This window comes from Nyctereutes procyonoides, unplaced genomic scaffold (assembly GCF_905146905.1).
Source record: "Nyctereutes procyonoides isolate TBG_1078 unplaced genomic scaffold, NYPRO_anot_genome, whole genome shotgun sequence".
NCBI classification, from domain to species: Eukaryota; Metazoa; Chordata; class Mammalia; order Carnivora; family Canidae; genus Nyctereutes; species Nyctereutes procyonoides.
The window spans coordinates 46,876,648-46,891,052 of record NW_026575146.1 but is presented as its reverse complement, the minus strand read 5'-3'; the positions used below and the strand labels follow the sequence as shown (position 1 = coordinate 46,891,052).

General features: G+C 46.5%; 1 protein-coding gene across 1 annotated transcript in view; it reads left to right on the top strand.

The window, feature by feature from the left end:
- The first annotated feature begins 9,326 nt into the window (after positions 1–9,326).
- Positions 9,327–14,405, top strand: part of PSAT1 (phosphoserine aminotransferase 1) — a 31,112-nt gene continuing 26,033 nt past the window's right edge. Inside the window, exons 1-2 of the mRNA XM_055311749.1 lie at positions 9,327–9,509; positions 13,459–13,519. Of these exons, the coding sequence (XP_055167724.1) occupies positions 9,450–9,509; positions 13,459–13,519 (121 nt within the window). The 5' untranslated portion in view covers positions 9,327–9,449. The remainder of the gene's footprint in view (positions 9,510–13,458; positions 13,520–14,405) is intronic.

Here is a 14,405-nt window from a genome sequence, read left to right as displayed (position 1 = left end):
ATGTTCTGGTTTGGGACTATAAATTGTCATCAAAGTTTGAGTAGGAATTGTGACCCTAAGGAGGGTGGGTTTTTTTTTTTTTTTTTTTAAGTGGGGGAATGTTTGCAGAATATAAATGGTTAATGGTTGCAGTGATGGAAAGTGGCTTTTGTTTTCATTTGATTTTTTTCATACTGAGTATATCCCTGTGTCATTAAAAAGTCTTTGTATGGGGGCGCCCGGATGGCTCAAGTAGGTGAAGCGTCTGACTGTCGATTTCAGCACAGGTCATAATCTCAGGTCCTGGAATCGAGCCCCAAGTGGGGCTCTGCGCTCAGACGGGAGTGTCCTGGAGATTTTTTCTCCCTCTCCCTCTGGGTCTCCTGCTTCCGTTCTCTCTCTCTCAAATAAATAAATCTTTGAAAAATAATGGTCTTCTATGCATTACTGAAATAGTGGTATAGCAGTTCACCACATGCATAAACCATGATATATTGAACTGATGGGACTCTGCATACTTCTTAGTCACTTCCCCGCAGACACACTGCCTGCCTTGCCTTTCCTGAATGTCATCTCCAGGATTACAGAAACGGCTCTCACCTGTGCAGCTTTGGATTCTTGCTATTTTTTTTTTTGATTCTTGCTATTTTTTATTACTCTTTGCTGCCTTTCTATGCCAAACATAAGCTAGTAAATCAAGTAGGTGAAAATCACTGTTTCTGAAGTAGTACATGTTGGGTTTGGGGTAAGAAAAGGAGCAGGAACAGGAAGTTTCAAGTCCTGCACTGGCCCTGCCCCCATTGCCCCTGGTTTTGCTCTAGCTCCTTCCCTTGTCTTAGTGTTTGCTCTGGCCTCCAAAAAAAAATAAAAGCAGGGTGGGGGGATGGGGGCTAGGAGTAGAGGTAAGGATAGGGGGGATAGCCTGGCCAACTCAGTGGATAGAGCACAGGGCTCTTGATCTTGGGGTTGTGAGTTCAAGCCCCACGATAGGTGTATGTAGAGATTACTTAAAAATAAAATCATAAAAAATTAAAAAATAAAAGGAAAAAATAAAACCAGCACCAGATCATTCACACTACAAATATCATTCTAAGAGAGACTTGTGGTTTCTATAGACTTTGGACAGGTGATTAAACAGGTGCTCTGTGGCCATTTTCATGCTTCCATGTGGAACCCTGGGATGAGGTAGCCTAGGTGAAGAGTCCTAATCCAAAAATGCACCTACACATAAGCAGAGCCAGCCCTGCTGGGTGCGGTGAATATCATGTGTACACACCAGAGAGATAGCACCAAGGAGTTTTGCTCCTTTCCTTTAGAAAAACAAAACAAAATTAGTGAAATATATTTTCAAGTTAAAAAACTCTTGATGTTTTTTCCATTCCAGAATCTTTTTAGGCTGTCGAAAGATGTAAGCGGTTGCAGCCTCCTGTGTAATTTTGTCTACTGGTCCATAGAGAGCATTTCTCTTAAAATGATTCTCTTAGAGATTTTACTAGTTCAAACTCTGCAGTAGAATGCTCTCTGTACTGATCATTTAAAAAGGGAGTGAGAGGAGGGCATTTAGGTTGGCTCAGTTGGTAGGACGTGTGACTCTTGATCTTGGTGTTGTGAGCTTGAGCCCCACATTGGGTACAGAGATTATGTTTAAAAAATTTAAAAATGAAAAATAATAGGGAGGCATGCCTGGGTGACGCAGTGGGTTGAGCATCCAATTCTTGGTTTCCAATCTGGCCGTGAGACTGAGCCCTACATCTCGCTCCAAGCTCAGCACAGAGTCTGCTTGGGATTCTTTCCCCCTCTCCCTCTGCCCCTCTTGCTCTCTCTCTCTCTCTCTCTCTCAAATAAATAAATAAATCTTTAAAAAATTGGGATTAATAGGCAGAGCACTGCTCTACATGATACTGTAATGGTGGATACACATCATTATACATTTGTCCAAACTCATAGATTGTACAACACCAACAGTGAACCCTAATGTAAACTCTGAACTTTGGGTGATAATGATGTATCAATATAGATGTAACAAAAGTACCACTCAAATGGGGGATATGGGTCATCGGGAAAGCTACCTATGCATGTGTAGGGGCAGGGGGTAGATAAGAAATCTCCATAACTTTCTCTCAATTTCCCTGTGAACCTAAAACTGCTCTAAAAATAAAGTCTACTAAAAAAAGTTTTGAAAAAAAATATTTTAAAAGATTTTTTTATTCATGAGAGACACACGGAGAGAGGCAGAGCCATAGGCAGTGAGAGAAGCAGTCTCCATGCAATGAGTCCGACGAGGGACTCAATACTGGGTCTCCAGAATCACGCCCTGGGCTGAAGGCAGGTGCCAAACTGCTGAGCCACCCAGGTGTCCAAGTTTTGAAAATTTTTAAAAAACCAAGCAGAATGGATGAAGCTTGGAAAAAGTGATATAAGCTTGTCACAAAAGACAAATTCTGTATGTTCCACTTATGGGAGGTCCTCAGAGCAATCAAATGCCTAGAGACGTAAAGCAGAATGGTGATTTATGGGGACTCAGGGAGAGGGGGATGGGGATTTACTATCTAATGGGTACAGTCAGTTTCAATTGCAGTAGATGAAGAAGTCTGGAGATAGATGGTGGTGATGTTGCATAACACTGAATGTACTGATGCCACTGGACTCTGGACACTTAAAAATGGTTAAAATGGTAAAATTTGTTATGTATATTTTATCACAACTTTTGAAAAATGAAACAAAATAAGGGGAGGAAATAAACTGAGGTCATAAAATGAGGAGGGTAACTTTTTCTGGCTTTTGGGGTTAAAATGAAGGATGTTATAGGATTTGTTTTGTTTTGTTTTGTTATACGATTTTGACTTTTTGTTTCTTTCTGCTACTTAAACTACAACGACTGCCTTGTTCCAGGCCTCATTTCCTCTGGGGATAATGATAAGCGAACGAGATCTTCAGCTCCAACTACAAAAGGTGCAACAGAAAAAATCTCACCTCATTCTAGACAGGTTTCTTCTCTGTTCAATTATCTTCACTTCCCATGCCTCTCTAGATGAGTTGGCCCATCTGACTGGAAATGGCAGCATTTTCACCGATGTATGGTAAGAACTTAATAAGTAACACCCTGGGAATTGGCATTTACAAAAAACACCTTTCATAAAGAAGCTTCTTTTACCTTCTCAATGACAGCCTACTCGGAGGGGGACAGAGGCCCTCCTGAAATGCAGGAATTCCCTTGGCTTTATACATCTGCAATGCAAAATAGGCAAGAGAGACCATGGTGTCTAAATGGGTGTCTTGGGGCGCCTGGGTGGCTCAGTCGGTTAAGCGTCTGCTTTCAGTTCAGATCATGATCTCAGGGTCCTGGGATTGAGTCCCACATTGAGTTCCTTGCTCAACTAGGAGTCTGTTTCTCCCTCTCCCACTCCCACTCCTGCTCCCCCTGCTTGTGTGCTCTCTCTCTTTCTCTCTGTCAAATAAATAAATAAACTCTTTTAAAAAATAAATGGGTGTCTCTCGATCGGATGGGATCCCCAAATATGGAGCAACTATCTGGTGGAAGCCAATAGCACAGAAGGTGAAAGAATTCACCTGAAGCAGAACAGAGATGATAGAATTTTACTGAATACACCACAAGGAAGCTTCGGGCAGGACAGCTGAGAAGCTGTCTGCCAGGAGGTAGTGGGTGGGGGCTACTTTTAAAGGGGGAAGGTGGCAGCCCTGGTGGTGCAGCGATTTAGTGCTGCCTGCAGCCTGGGGTGTGATCTTGGGGACCTGGGATCGAGTCCCACATCAGGCTCCCTACATGGAGCCTGCTTCTCCCTCTGCCTGTGTTTCCGCCTCTCTCTCTTTCTCTCTCTCTCTCTCTCTGCGTGTCTCTATGAATAAATAAATAAACATCTTTAAAAAAATAAAAAGGAAAGGTGAGGAAGTCTGGATCTCCCCTCTTTGGTAACTGGTTATAAGTAGCCCAATGGTTAGTTAGGGCCTATGGTGGGTCGCCTGCTGGCCCACCTACATTCAGTCTGGTGGTCGTTGGGGGCGACCATTGCTCAAGCCTGTTTGCCTAAAAGCAGCCTCTACAGCGACAGAACAATATTCTGAGATTCAACCACATTTCCTCCAGTGTTTTTTCTTTTCCTGGTCCTTTATTCAAGCAGGGCACAGAGTGTGTTTTTCACTGAATGAGGGAAATACACGGCAGCGTACTATAAAGCAGGGAGCAGAATTAGGGCCTGCAGGGAAGCCAGCTTGACCCCTCCACCATGTCGATCTGTACGGTGTTTTCTGAAATTTTAATTTGGAAACCTTTAAACATTGGGAAACTTCATATAAAAATCCGGATTTCTGGTTTTCCCTTATACATAGGGAGACAGCTCAAACAACCTTGTTTGCCCATTCGGCAACAACAACTAGATCGCATTTGCAGCTGTTGCATTTAGAATGGTGTATTAACAAGGGTGACACGAGCCCTGGAACAAACAGCCCCTCGGATTTCCATGGCATCACATAAAAGAAGACAATTTCACACTTGTGAATAACAAGCCCAGAGTCAGTGATACAGAGACGCCAGATCCTTCCTTCCTGTGTCTCCACCACCGCCGGGGGTCTCGGACTCTTTGAATTCAGCCTGTGGAATGGGAAAAAGAAGTGGAGAGGCACACCAGTTCTCAATCACTGTGGTCTGAAAGGACAACCTGGGTGCCATGCTCCAGATGGACCCCTGTCACGTGATCTGCCTAGATGCCAGGGGGAGCTGGGAGATGTGGAGCCTGGTTGGGCAGCTTCCTGGTGACGGCTCTGTTCCATGGAAGGGAAGCATGGATGTGTGGTGGGCTTGTGCCACTCCCTCACAAATGGGTGGGTATGTTCCAATTTAGCACAATCTCACCACTGCCTTTCTTTTCCCGAGTGGCCCAGGAAACATTGAAATTCATGGCTCAAGCTAAAGGCATTTGTGTCAGTGTGAGGAAGAAAAAAAAGAAGTGGATTCCCTCTAGAATGAAAAAAAGAGACTCCCTTCTGCTCTGAGGAAGAGAAAGGCAGAGGTCGGCAAGTCTGCAGAGAGCAAAATGGAGTCTCTCAAGTCAAGCAGGGGCCTGTGCAAGCAATGGTGTAAGCAGTTAAAGGTACTGTCTCTAGGAAATATCATGGGGACCAGCATCAGCTGACAGCCCAGAACTGATAAGAAGCAGAACTAGAGGAGGCCTGCAGGGGCCGAGCCCAATGATATCCCTTTAAAAAGGGAGGATTTAAAAAAAAAGGGGGGGGGAGGATTTTGGCAGCAAACTGTCAGACTCTTCAGACCTGATCCCTCTATGTCTGACCACTTCAAAAACACAACTGCCGGAGTACCTGGTGGCTCAGTCGGTTAAGCATCTGCCTTTGACTCAGGTCATGATCCCAGGGTCCTGGGATCGAGCCCTGCATGGGGCTCCCTGCTCTGTGGGGAGTTTGCTTCTCCCTCTGCCTCTGCCTGATGCTCCACCTGCTTCTGCTATCTCTCTGTCAAATAAATAAAATCTTTTTTTAAAAAAAGGCAACTGCCCCCAAAGACTCTGCCCAGTTGATCTCCAAACAGAACCGAGATCCTTGAACACAAGAAGCAGTAAGTGCGAAGAGCTAACCTGGACCAGACAGAGGCCTTATCTCCACTGCGTGCCCACAGATTGACTTTGCCTTTGGTTCATTGCTTCCTACACCTGTCTGTTGCCATGTTTGTGGTGTGGTTTGTCTCACACCCTGCTCTGTGTGCTGTGTAAGGAGCCAAGTCTAATCACACCTGGGAAATGTCATTGAGTTTAGAATCCTGAACCTGTTATATAATTGTCATTTAACTTTGCTTGATGATCAAGTAAAACTGACATTGTGGAAAGACACAGGTCGTGTGTGTGCCTTCAGAGCTGGTGTGCTCATGACAAGGGCTCTGTGCGCCTCACTCCCCTGTCATAACAGCTCAGAAACTGGAAGGCTGTAAGTGCAGTGGCCGACTACATGGCAGGTGTTGGCAGATGGGATAACAACCAGCCCCACCCCACCCAAATTTCCCATGTCCCTTTTTTTTTTTTAAAAGATTTTATTTATTCATGAAAGACACAGAGAGAGGCAAAGACATAGGCAGAGGGAGATGCAGGCTCCCTGTGGGGAGCCCAATGCAGGACTCTATCCCAGGACCCCGGGATCATGCCCTGAGCCAAAGGCAGATGCTTAACCACTGAGCCACCCAGGTGTCCCTCCTGTGTCCCTCTGATATGGGAAACAAAGGCAAGAGAATGTATCTTAAGTTAAATCTCCTAACAGCTTACAGCCCAGTGATGGATATCTGACACATGCAGAGCCTGGCCTTCCTTAAGGAACTCATGGCTGCCTTAGTGCCTTAATGCTTATGTGTTATTAAAGATTAAAAGTAATCTTATCTTAACAGCAACTAGGCCCTCAAGGTCCTGAAAGCCTTGCTTCCAAACTCCTTGGAGTCTTACACTATCCCTAACCCCAACTAATGAAAAAGTATATAATCTCCTCATGATCTCAGTATAGCTCTTTCTGCTCACGGGTCCTGTCTCCGGGCTATAATAAAATCACTTTTTTTTTTTTGCACCAAAAATGACTCAGTAATTCTTCTGAGCAGTTTCCTCACAAACCCCAAAACTTCCAAATTTCATCACCTTGTGGGCCATAGAAGTGGTAGAGCCACAGTAGAAGCAGCCATATACACCTGGATGGTGGACACAATTCAGCCACATTTTCTGGGGATGGGAGACCAAAAGGATGCATGCTTCCCTCTCCATCATACACCATAGGACCGTGTAAATCCCTATAGATAGGGACTCCAGGAAGGAGGAAGGACAGCTCCCCTACTCCTCCAGTAGATTAGCCGCTAGGGGTTGACAGATTAAGTCATTTATAAAATAATAGATAAGTGATGATTCTTGTGCATCTTAGTTTATGGGCTGAGATTCATATCCTTTGCTCATATTTGCAAATTTCTTTTTAAGATTTATTTATTCTTTGAGGAACCTCCACACAGTTTTCCAGAGTGGCTGCACCAGTTCACATTCCCACCAACAGTGTAAGAGGGTTCCCTTTTCTCCGCATCCTCTCCAACATTTGTTGATAGACCTGCCCTACGACCCAGCAATTGCACTGTTAGGGATTTACCCCGAAGATTCAGATGCAATGAAACGCCGGGGCACCTGCACCCCGATGTTTCTAGCAGCCATGTCCACAATAGCCAAACTGTGGAAGGAGCCTCGGTGCCCATCGAAAGATGAATGGATAAAGAAGATGTGGTTTATGTATACAATGGAATATTACTCAGCCATTAGAAACGACAAATACCCACCATTTGCTTCAACGTGGATGGAACTGGAGGGTATTATGCTGAGTGAAGTAAGTCAATCGGAGAAGGACAAACAGTGTATGTTCTCACTTATTTGGGGAATATGAATAATAGTGAAGGGGAATATAAGGGAAGGGAGAATAAATGTGTGGGAGATATCAGAAAGGGACACAGAACATAAAGACTTCTAACTCTGGGAAATGAACTAGGGGTGGTGGAGGGGGAGGAGGGCGGGGGGTGGGGGGTGAATGGGTGACGGGCACGGAGGGGGACACTTGACGGGATGAGCACTGGGTGTTATTCTGTATGTTGGTAAATTGAACACCAATAAAAATTAATTTATAATAAAAAAAAAAAAAAAAAAAAAAAAAAAAAAAAAAGAAAACACCAAAGCCTTCTCCCGACAGGTTATGTAAATGAATGAAGTTATCTAAGGGCTAGCTGGAGGGCGCATGCCCCGCCCCTCCAAGGGGCAGCCCTAGCCCCTCCTCCCATGCATGAATGCCATCCAGTGGTGCCTAATCTTCCATTAAAAAGAGCCAAACAGGCCGCTACCGTCAAAAAAAAAAAAAAAAAAAAAAAAAAAAAAAAAAAAAAAAAAAAAAAAAGATTTATTTATTTATGAGAGACACAGAGAGAGGCAGACACATAGGCAGAAGGAAGAAGTAGTCCCTCGGGGAGCCTGATGGGGGACTCCATCCCAGACCCCGGGGTCACACCCTGAGCAGAAGGCAGAGGCTCAACGTCTGAGCCACCCGGGCTATCCCCATTTTTGCAATTTTCTAAAGGACAGTGCTGTGGAAAGCAGTGGCTTTTCTAGCTTTTTCATTTCGGCTTCATTTCGGCTTTTTCTAGCAACGTTGCCCTCTCCGGCTCCAGAATCCAAAGCAGGACCTCCAACCGCAAAAAACAAAAGCCAAAACCCTGTTAGCTTACAAGCCTTTTCAAACAGGGGTAATGGACGCTGTGGATGGTGTTAAGAAAGTCCCAGGATAGGCACTGTAATCCTGGAGCATCAATTTTGCTCACAGATTTGGTAAAATATTTTTATCACTAGGTTAAATGCTAAAGTAGAATGCAAACTTCATAGTTAAAAAATGATGAAATTCCAGACTTCAAAGAAATGTCTTTCACATAGGGAAGGGAGTCTCCCTGTTTCAGAACCCCATGGGGGTTCTTTTGAGAAGGATGCATGTGTGTAAAAGTTTGAGCAGCGCTGGCCCCGGGCCCGGCCTGGCTCTGGGCCTCTTCCTTGGCTTGCGCTGACTCCCTAGGGGTATCGCATTGCCATTACTATCTCCTCACGTTTCTGAACTCACAGCTTGTCAGCGCCGGCGCAAACTGAGAGCGAAAGCCAGGCCCTAGCTCGCTCTTTTCACAGGAGGACAAGGAGAGTCTGCAACTTGCAAGGACTTGCCTGGGGGGGCACCCAGGTTTCCCTGGCTGGTGCCCCTCCCAGAGTCCTTGGCCGCCTCCATCCTTTCATCCCGCTCTACTCCTGGCCCCCTGCAGAGAACCCCTCCCCCCCGTTCATCCTCCACCCTGCAGTTCCTTTTCGTGGGAGCCCTGCCTCTTCGCTGGAGTATCTGGGGCTCGCGGGGGGGGGGGCGCTTAGAAAAGTTTGGTGGATTAATAACTGCTGGTTCTGAAACGTGCATCAGAACCCGGACCAGGGGCTGGTGGAGCAGGGGTGGTTCCATCGAGGAGCGATTTGCTCCACATCTCCCGGTGCGACCGACAGAGAGGGGCTGGGGTCAGGGTTGGAAGGCGGGAACCGGCCTGATCCGGGCTGCAGAAGCACTGAGGCACGTGGGCAGGGGAAGCCTTTTCCCGCCGCCCACGATCCTAGCGCGGGCACCCTGCCGAGCCGGGCGGCTGGTGCAATCTCCCGCGCGCCTTGCAATGATCAGAAAAGGGAGTCGAAACAGTAAACGAGAGGAGGAGCCACTGCTCCCGGGCCTAGCTGCGAGCACGACCAATGGGGCTGCGAGCCCCGCAGCGCGACCCAATTAGCGCAGGGCCTGCGACAGCGCGGGCCAATGGCGGCGCCGGCTGGGAGCCGGGAGACGGCCGACGGCGCGCCCGCCGCAGACTCGCGCTGCGACCGCGACTCGCCGCTCCCCGCCGCCCCGGTCGCCTGCGCTGCCGCACCATGAGCGCCCCGAGGCAGGTGGTCAACTTCGGGCCCGGGCCTGCCAAGCTGCCTCGCTCGGTAAGGCCCCACGAGCGCGCGCCGGGAGGGCGGCCGGAGCGGGGGCCCGCGCGCGGGGGCTGCGCATCTCCGCGCCCCGCGCTAGGGTCCCGCGGAACGCTCGGCACCGGCGCGCACGCCCGGTCCCGGATGCCTCGCAAAAGTGGGCTTCTGGAAGCGTGCACCGGGGCGAGGGAGCTCGGCGACGTGCCTGTGCCGCTGCGCCTGGCGCCGACGGCCCGTGAGCGCCTCGCAGGACTTGGCTCGCCGGCGCAGCGCACCTGCAGACTCGCGCGCCGCGCCTCCCGGGGTGGGGGGAGCGGGGGCGGAAAGGCAGAGCTCTCCTCTCTGGGTTCGCCTTGGCGGGCAGTGCTGCGAGCCAGGCAGTGTTGAGGGGATCCGTGAATGGACAGCGAATGAGGGGGGAATGGGGGTCGCATTAACTGCGGGGGACTGCAAACGGGGCCCGCGCGCAGAGCCCCTCGTACGGAGTGTTTGGTTTAGCCAGCGCTTGGGAACTTGGCTTTTCAGAAATGGAGATTTGAAAGCCTTCGGTCCAGCCTTTGTTTCCCTAGAGAACCTCCCCTTACCCCCCCCCCCCACCTTTTTTCCAGCCCTATTTCACGCGTAGGTTGTGTGTGTGTGTGTGTTTTAAACTGGCTTGACTCCTAAAGGCGTTCGAGTATTCAAATTCTGGTTGGCGTTGGGCTGTCAGCCCAGTTCGCTGCATTTTGTTTCGGAGGAAATGGGATGATTGAATTTTCCCTGGGGCCGAGAGCAGACTTTTCAAGTTCAAGTGGAACTCACTCCCTGCCTTCCCGGGCCGCCAGCCAGGTTTCCGCCCCTCCCCCAGGCCCATCCCTTCTTCCCACCCCCACCCCCACCCCCACCCCCCGTGAAGAAGGCAGCTTGTGATGGGCCTTGATTGACAAGCAGCTATCACTGCTGTTTTATTTTTTTCTAACCACAACGACTCCGATAATATGTTGTAGCAACATGGGACATAGCCAAGTGCTTTACAGTGATCTATTGTTGAAAAGAGTAGAGATCTCCCCGGGATAGAGCCTCCTCTGTGTTGTAAGAACAGAGAATTTTAGAAGGGAAAGGACTTGGTGCTTTTCTAGGGGCAGGCTCATGGTAGCTGAGAGAACAAGGCTGGGTTTTTCCCTACTTATTACAGTCTGTTTTAGGCGAGATTCCTTCCCTGCTAGAGCTGTGCAAATATTTCTTGTACCCTTCTCACCTTTGTCCCCTCTCCACGTTTTGGAGCCTATCTGTTCCCTGTGCTAGCTCGCTCTTTTCTTTTCTTCTGTTTTTTTCTTTTCCTTCAAGAACTCTCTCCGCGGTGGGGTTCGAAATCAGGACCCTGAGATCAAGAGTCACAGGCTCTACCAACTGAGCCAGCCGGGTGCCCCTCTCTGTGCATTTTTTTTTAAAGATTTATTTATTTATGATAGACATAGAGAGAGAGGGAGAGGGAGGGAGAGAGGGAGGCAGAGACACAGGAGGAGGGAGAAGCAGGCTCCATGCCGGGAGCCTGACATGGGACTCCATCCCGGGACTCCAGGATTGCGCCCTGAGCCAAAGGCAGGCGCTAAATAAACCGCTTAGCCATCCAGGGGTCCCCTCTGTGCAATTTCTTACGCATTTATTATAATGGCAGCTGTCTTCAGTAATACAATTATTTATTATTTTCTTGGGAGGATTTTTGTCCTCAGATACTCTCTCTGGGGGGGACGGGGTGGGAGGAAGTGGCAGATGTTGCTTTTTATGAGTTTTGATTTTATTTTATTTTTTAAAATTTTAAAAAAGATTTTTTATTTATTCAGTCATGAGAGACACAGGCTCCCCATGGGGAGCCGGATGCGGGACTCGATCCCAGGACCCCAGGATCATGACCTGAACCAAAAGGCAGATGCTCAATCACTGAGCCACCCAGGTGCCCCTGATTTGATTTTATTGTAAGAATTAGAGAAGCTTTTTTTTTTTTTTTAAGATTTTATTTATTTATTCATGAGAGACACAGAGAGGCAGAGACCTAGGAAGAAGGAGAAACAGGCTCCCCACGGGGAGTCAGGACTCGATCTCAGGATCCGGGATCACACCCTGAGCCAAAGGCAGACGCTCAACCACTGAGCCACACAGGTGCCTCTAGAGAAGCTTTTTAAACTTTATTGTTGACTGTGACCACAAAGACAAATATATTCTACAAAATGATGAAGTATATACATTTAATTTTGATTAAAGCCTTATGCAATATTTAGCCTAAATAACTATGACATATATACTTTTGGACTCTATTCTACTCTATTCTATTTCATTTAAAAAGAAATTAGTTGTGATCCACAAGAGTTATTGCATGCTGCAGTTTGAAAAAAAAGCTCCACTGGAGTAGAGGGCGCATGCTTCTGAGGTAGAAGTCTTTAAAACTCTTTGTAATGATTTGGTTTATAAACTCATTTCAGGGGATACAGTCTGTAAGAGAAATCCTGTCTTTTTTTTTTTTTTTTTTTTTTTAGAAATCCTGTCTTAAACAGGTATTCAAAGATGATTCTGTTTTTTTTTTTTTTTTTAATTTATTTATTTATGATAGTCACAGAGAGAGAGAGAGAGAGAGAGAGGCAGAGACACAGGCAGAGGGAGAAGCAGGCTCCATGCACCGGGAGCCTGACGTGGGATTCGATCCCGGGTCTCCAGGATCGTGCCCTGGGCCAAAGGCAGGCGCCAAACCGCTGCGCCACCCAGGGATCCCGATTCTGTTTGTTTTAATTAAAGAAAGGATTCATTAAGTGTGTTTGATCAGCCAGTACTAATAATGGTCTAGTCAGTTAGCAAAAACAGTGACAAATACTTTTTAAAAAATATCAGCTTTTTTTTTTTTTTACGTAATATCTATACTCAACATGGAGTTTGAACTCACAACCCTTGGTGAAGAGTCCCATGCTCCACAGACTGAGCCACCCAGGCGCCTCTGGATTATATTAAAGTCAATCCGAGCTATCATGTCATTTCACACCCTTTAGCGTTCATCTCTGATAGGGCTTTCTCTCTTTCTTCTTAAAAAGAAAAATAAAGGATTGGTAAATGTTTTTCATCGCGTAGTTACTTGCATTCTGCTTACCTTGCGGAAGGAAACACCCTTGGGGATCCTCCGAAGCCAGCTGTGTTTTGGTAGGGGTGGTGGACCGTGCTTCTGTTTCCTGACTCTTTGGGCTTGGCAGTACGCTGGGTCCCCCCTGCCCAGGTGTCCCTGTAAGGTAGAACATGGTTAAGGGACTACAGTAATCTTCATAGAGGGGTCAAGGGGCTGGCCAGGTGCAAACTCTGCAGAGCCGCTGTGCATATTTATTTGCAAATTGGAGACAAGAATATCACCCTCAGGGCTCTATTGGTGAGAGGGATATGTCACTATTCCTCTGGATTAATCTTAACTCACAGCAGGTGCTTCCTAATTCCTGTACACCCAACCTGTCCCAGTTGAGCATCTTAGACCAGTGAGATGGAAAGTTGAGTTATCTGTTTAATTTCAGCCTAATTGACTTTTTTTTTTTTTTTCAATGTTCCCTGAACCCAGAACTTCATGCATTTTGTTGTACTTTTGCCTTCAGAGACTGACAAATGTAATTGTGGAGGGGACATTTTCTGGGGAATCTGGTTTTCCCAAAGGTCTTCTCTTGACAGTTAAGGGTTATCAGAAAAATTCTTTGTGTTTTATTTGAATCCAGGTGAATTTTTATATCTAAGTAGATTCATACCTTTGGGGAAAATTGCATTTTAACATCAATCATGTTACATAATTTTACACTTGTATGTAAGTTGCATCAGCAGGGCTCTGTGGTCTGGGTGGGAGGAAGGGGTTTGGCCATGGGCAGGGTAGAAACTTCTGGATGTCACAGGCTCTGTTTGATGTCTAGAGGGAGAACTCTGTGCAGATTATTCAAATCATTTTATTTTCTCTTATTTCTTCTAGGTACTGTTAGAGATACAAAAAGAATTATTAGACTACAAAGGAATCGGAATTAGTGTTCTTGGTAAGATTTATTTTTTGATTAGGAATATCTGGGTTCCAAAGGGAACTGATTAAAATGCATCAAGCTTTAAATTTTTCTCCTTGATCTTCCTTTAGGTCTTTATGGATATATTTTTATATTTTAGTAACGTTGGTTGCATGTTTGATAGGAGCAGTTCTTGTTTTTTTTTTTTTTTTTAAGATTTTACTTATTTGAGAGAGGAGAGAGCATGAGTGGGGGAGAGTGGCAGAGGGAGAAGCAGACTCCGGCTGAGCAGGGAGCCCCATGGGGAGCTCGATCCCAGGACCCAGTGATCAGACCTGAGCTAAAGGCAGTTGCTTAACCGACTGAGCCACCCAGGTGCCCCTAGAAGCAGTTTTGAAATCAGCATACATGCTGGTGATAGGTTCTTGTGTGTCTGTGTTTGCTATTCATAGCATCTAAGATCAGAAGCTGCCCAACATGTGCATTGCAGTGCTCCAAACCTCTGCTGTATTCCCTTCCATTCATTTAACAGTTTTGACTGTACTTAAAAATGAACTTAGTAAAAGTTTAAAAGTCTATAAGCCTTTGCTCAAGATCTTGCCCATTAATAATAATTTCAGTAAATTTCTCCTTTATCATTTAGGGAAGGGGATCCCCTTTGAATTGCAAAATTTACTTTTTAAAATTGAATTTCCTTTTTCCTTTTTTTTTTTTTTTGGTGATTCCAAAGGCTGCAGAGTATTAAGGGATCATAGGGTTAACCGTATACTCACTGCTATTAAATTTTGTTCCTGTGGGTTTGGGATGCGCACTTGGGTTTCTGTGCAGTGCCAGCTACACTGTGGAATGTTGTGCTATTGTTTTACCGGGCAGCCTTTGCACATGGATTTGTGGTTGTGGGAATGATGTGAGAAATCACAGG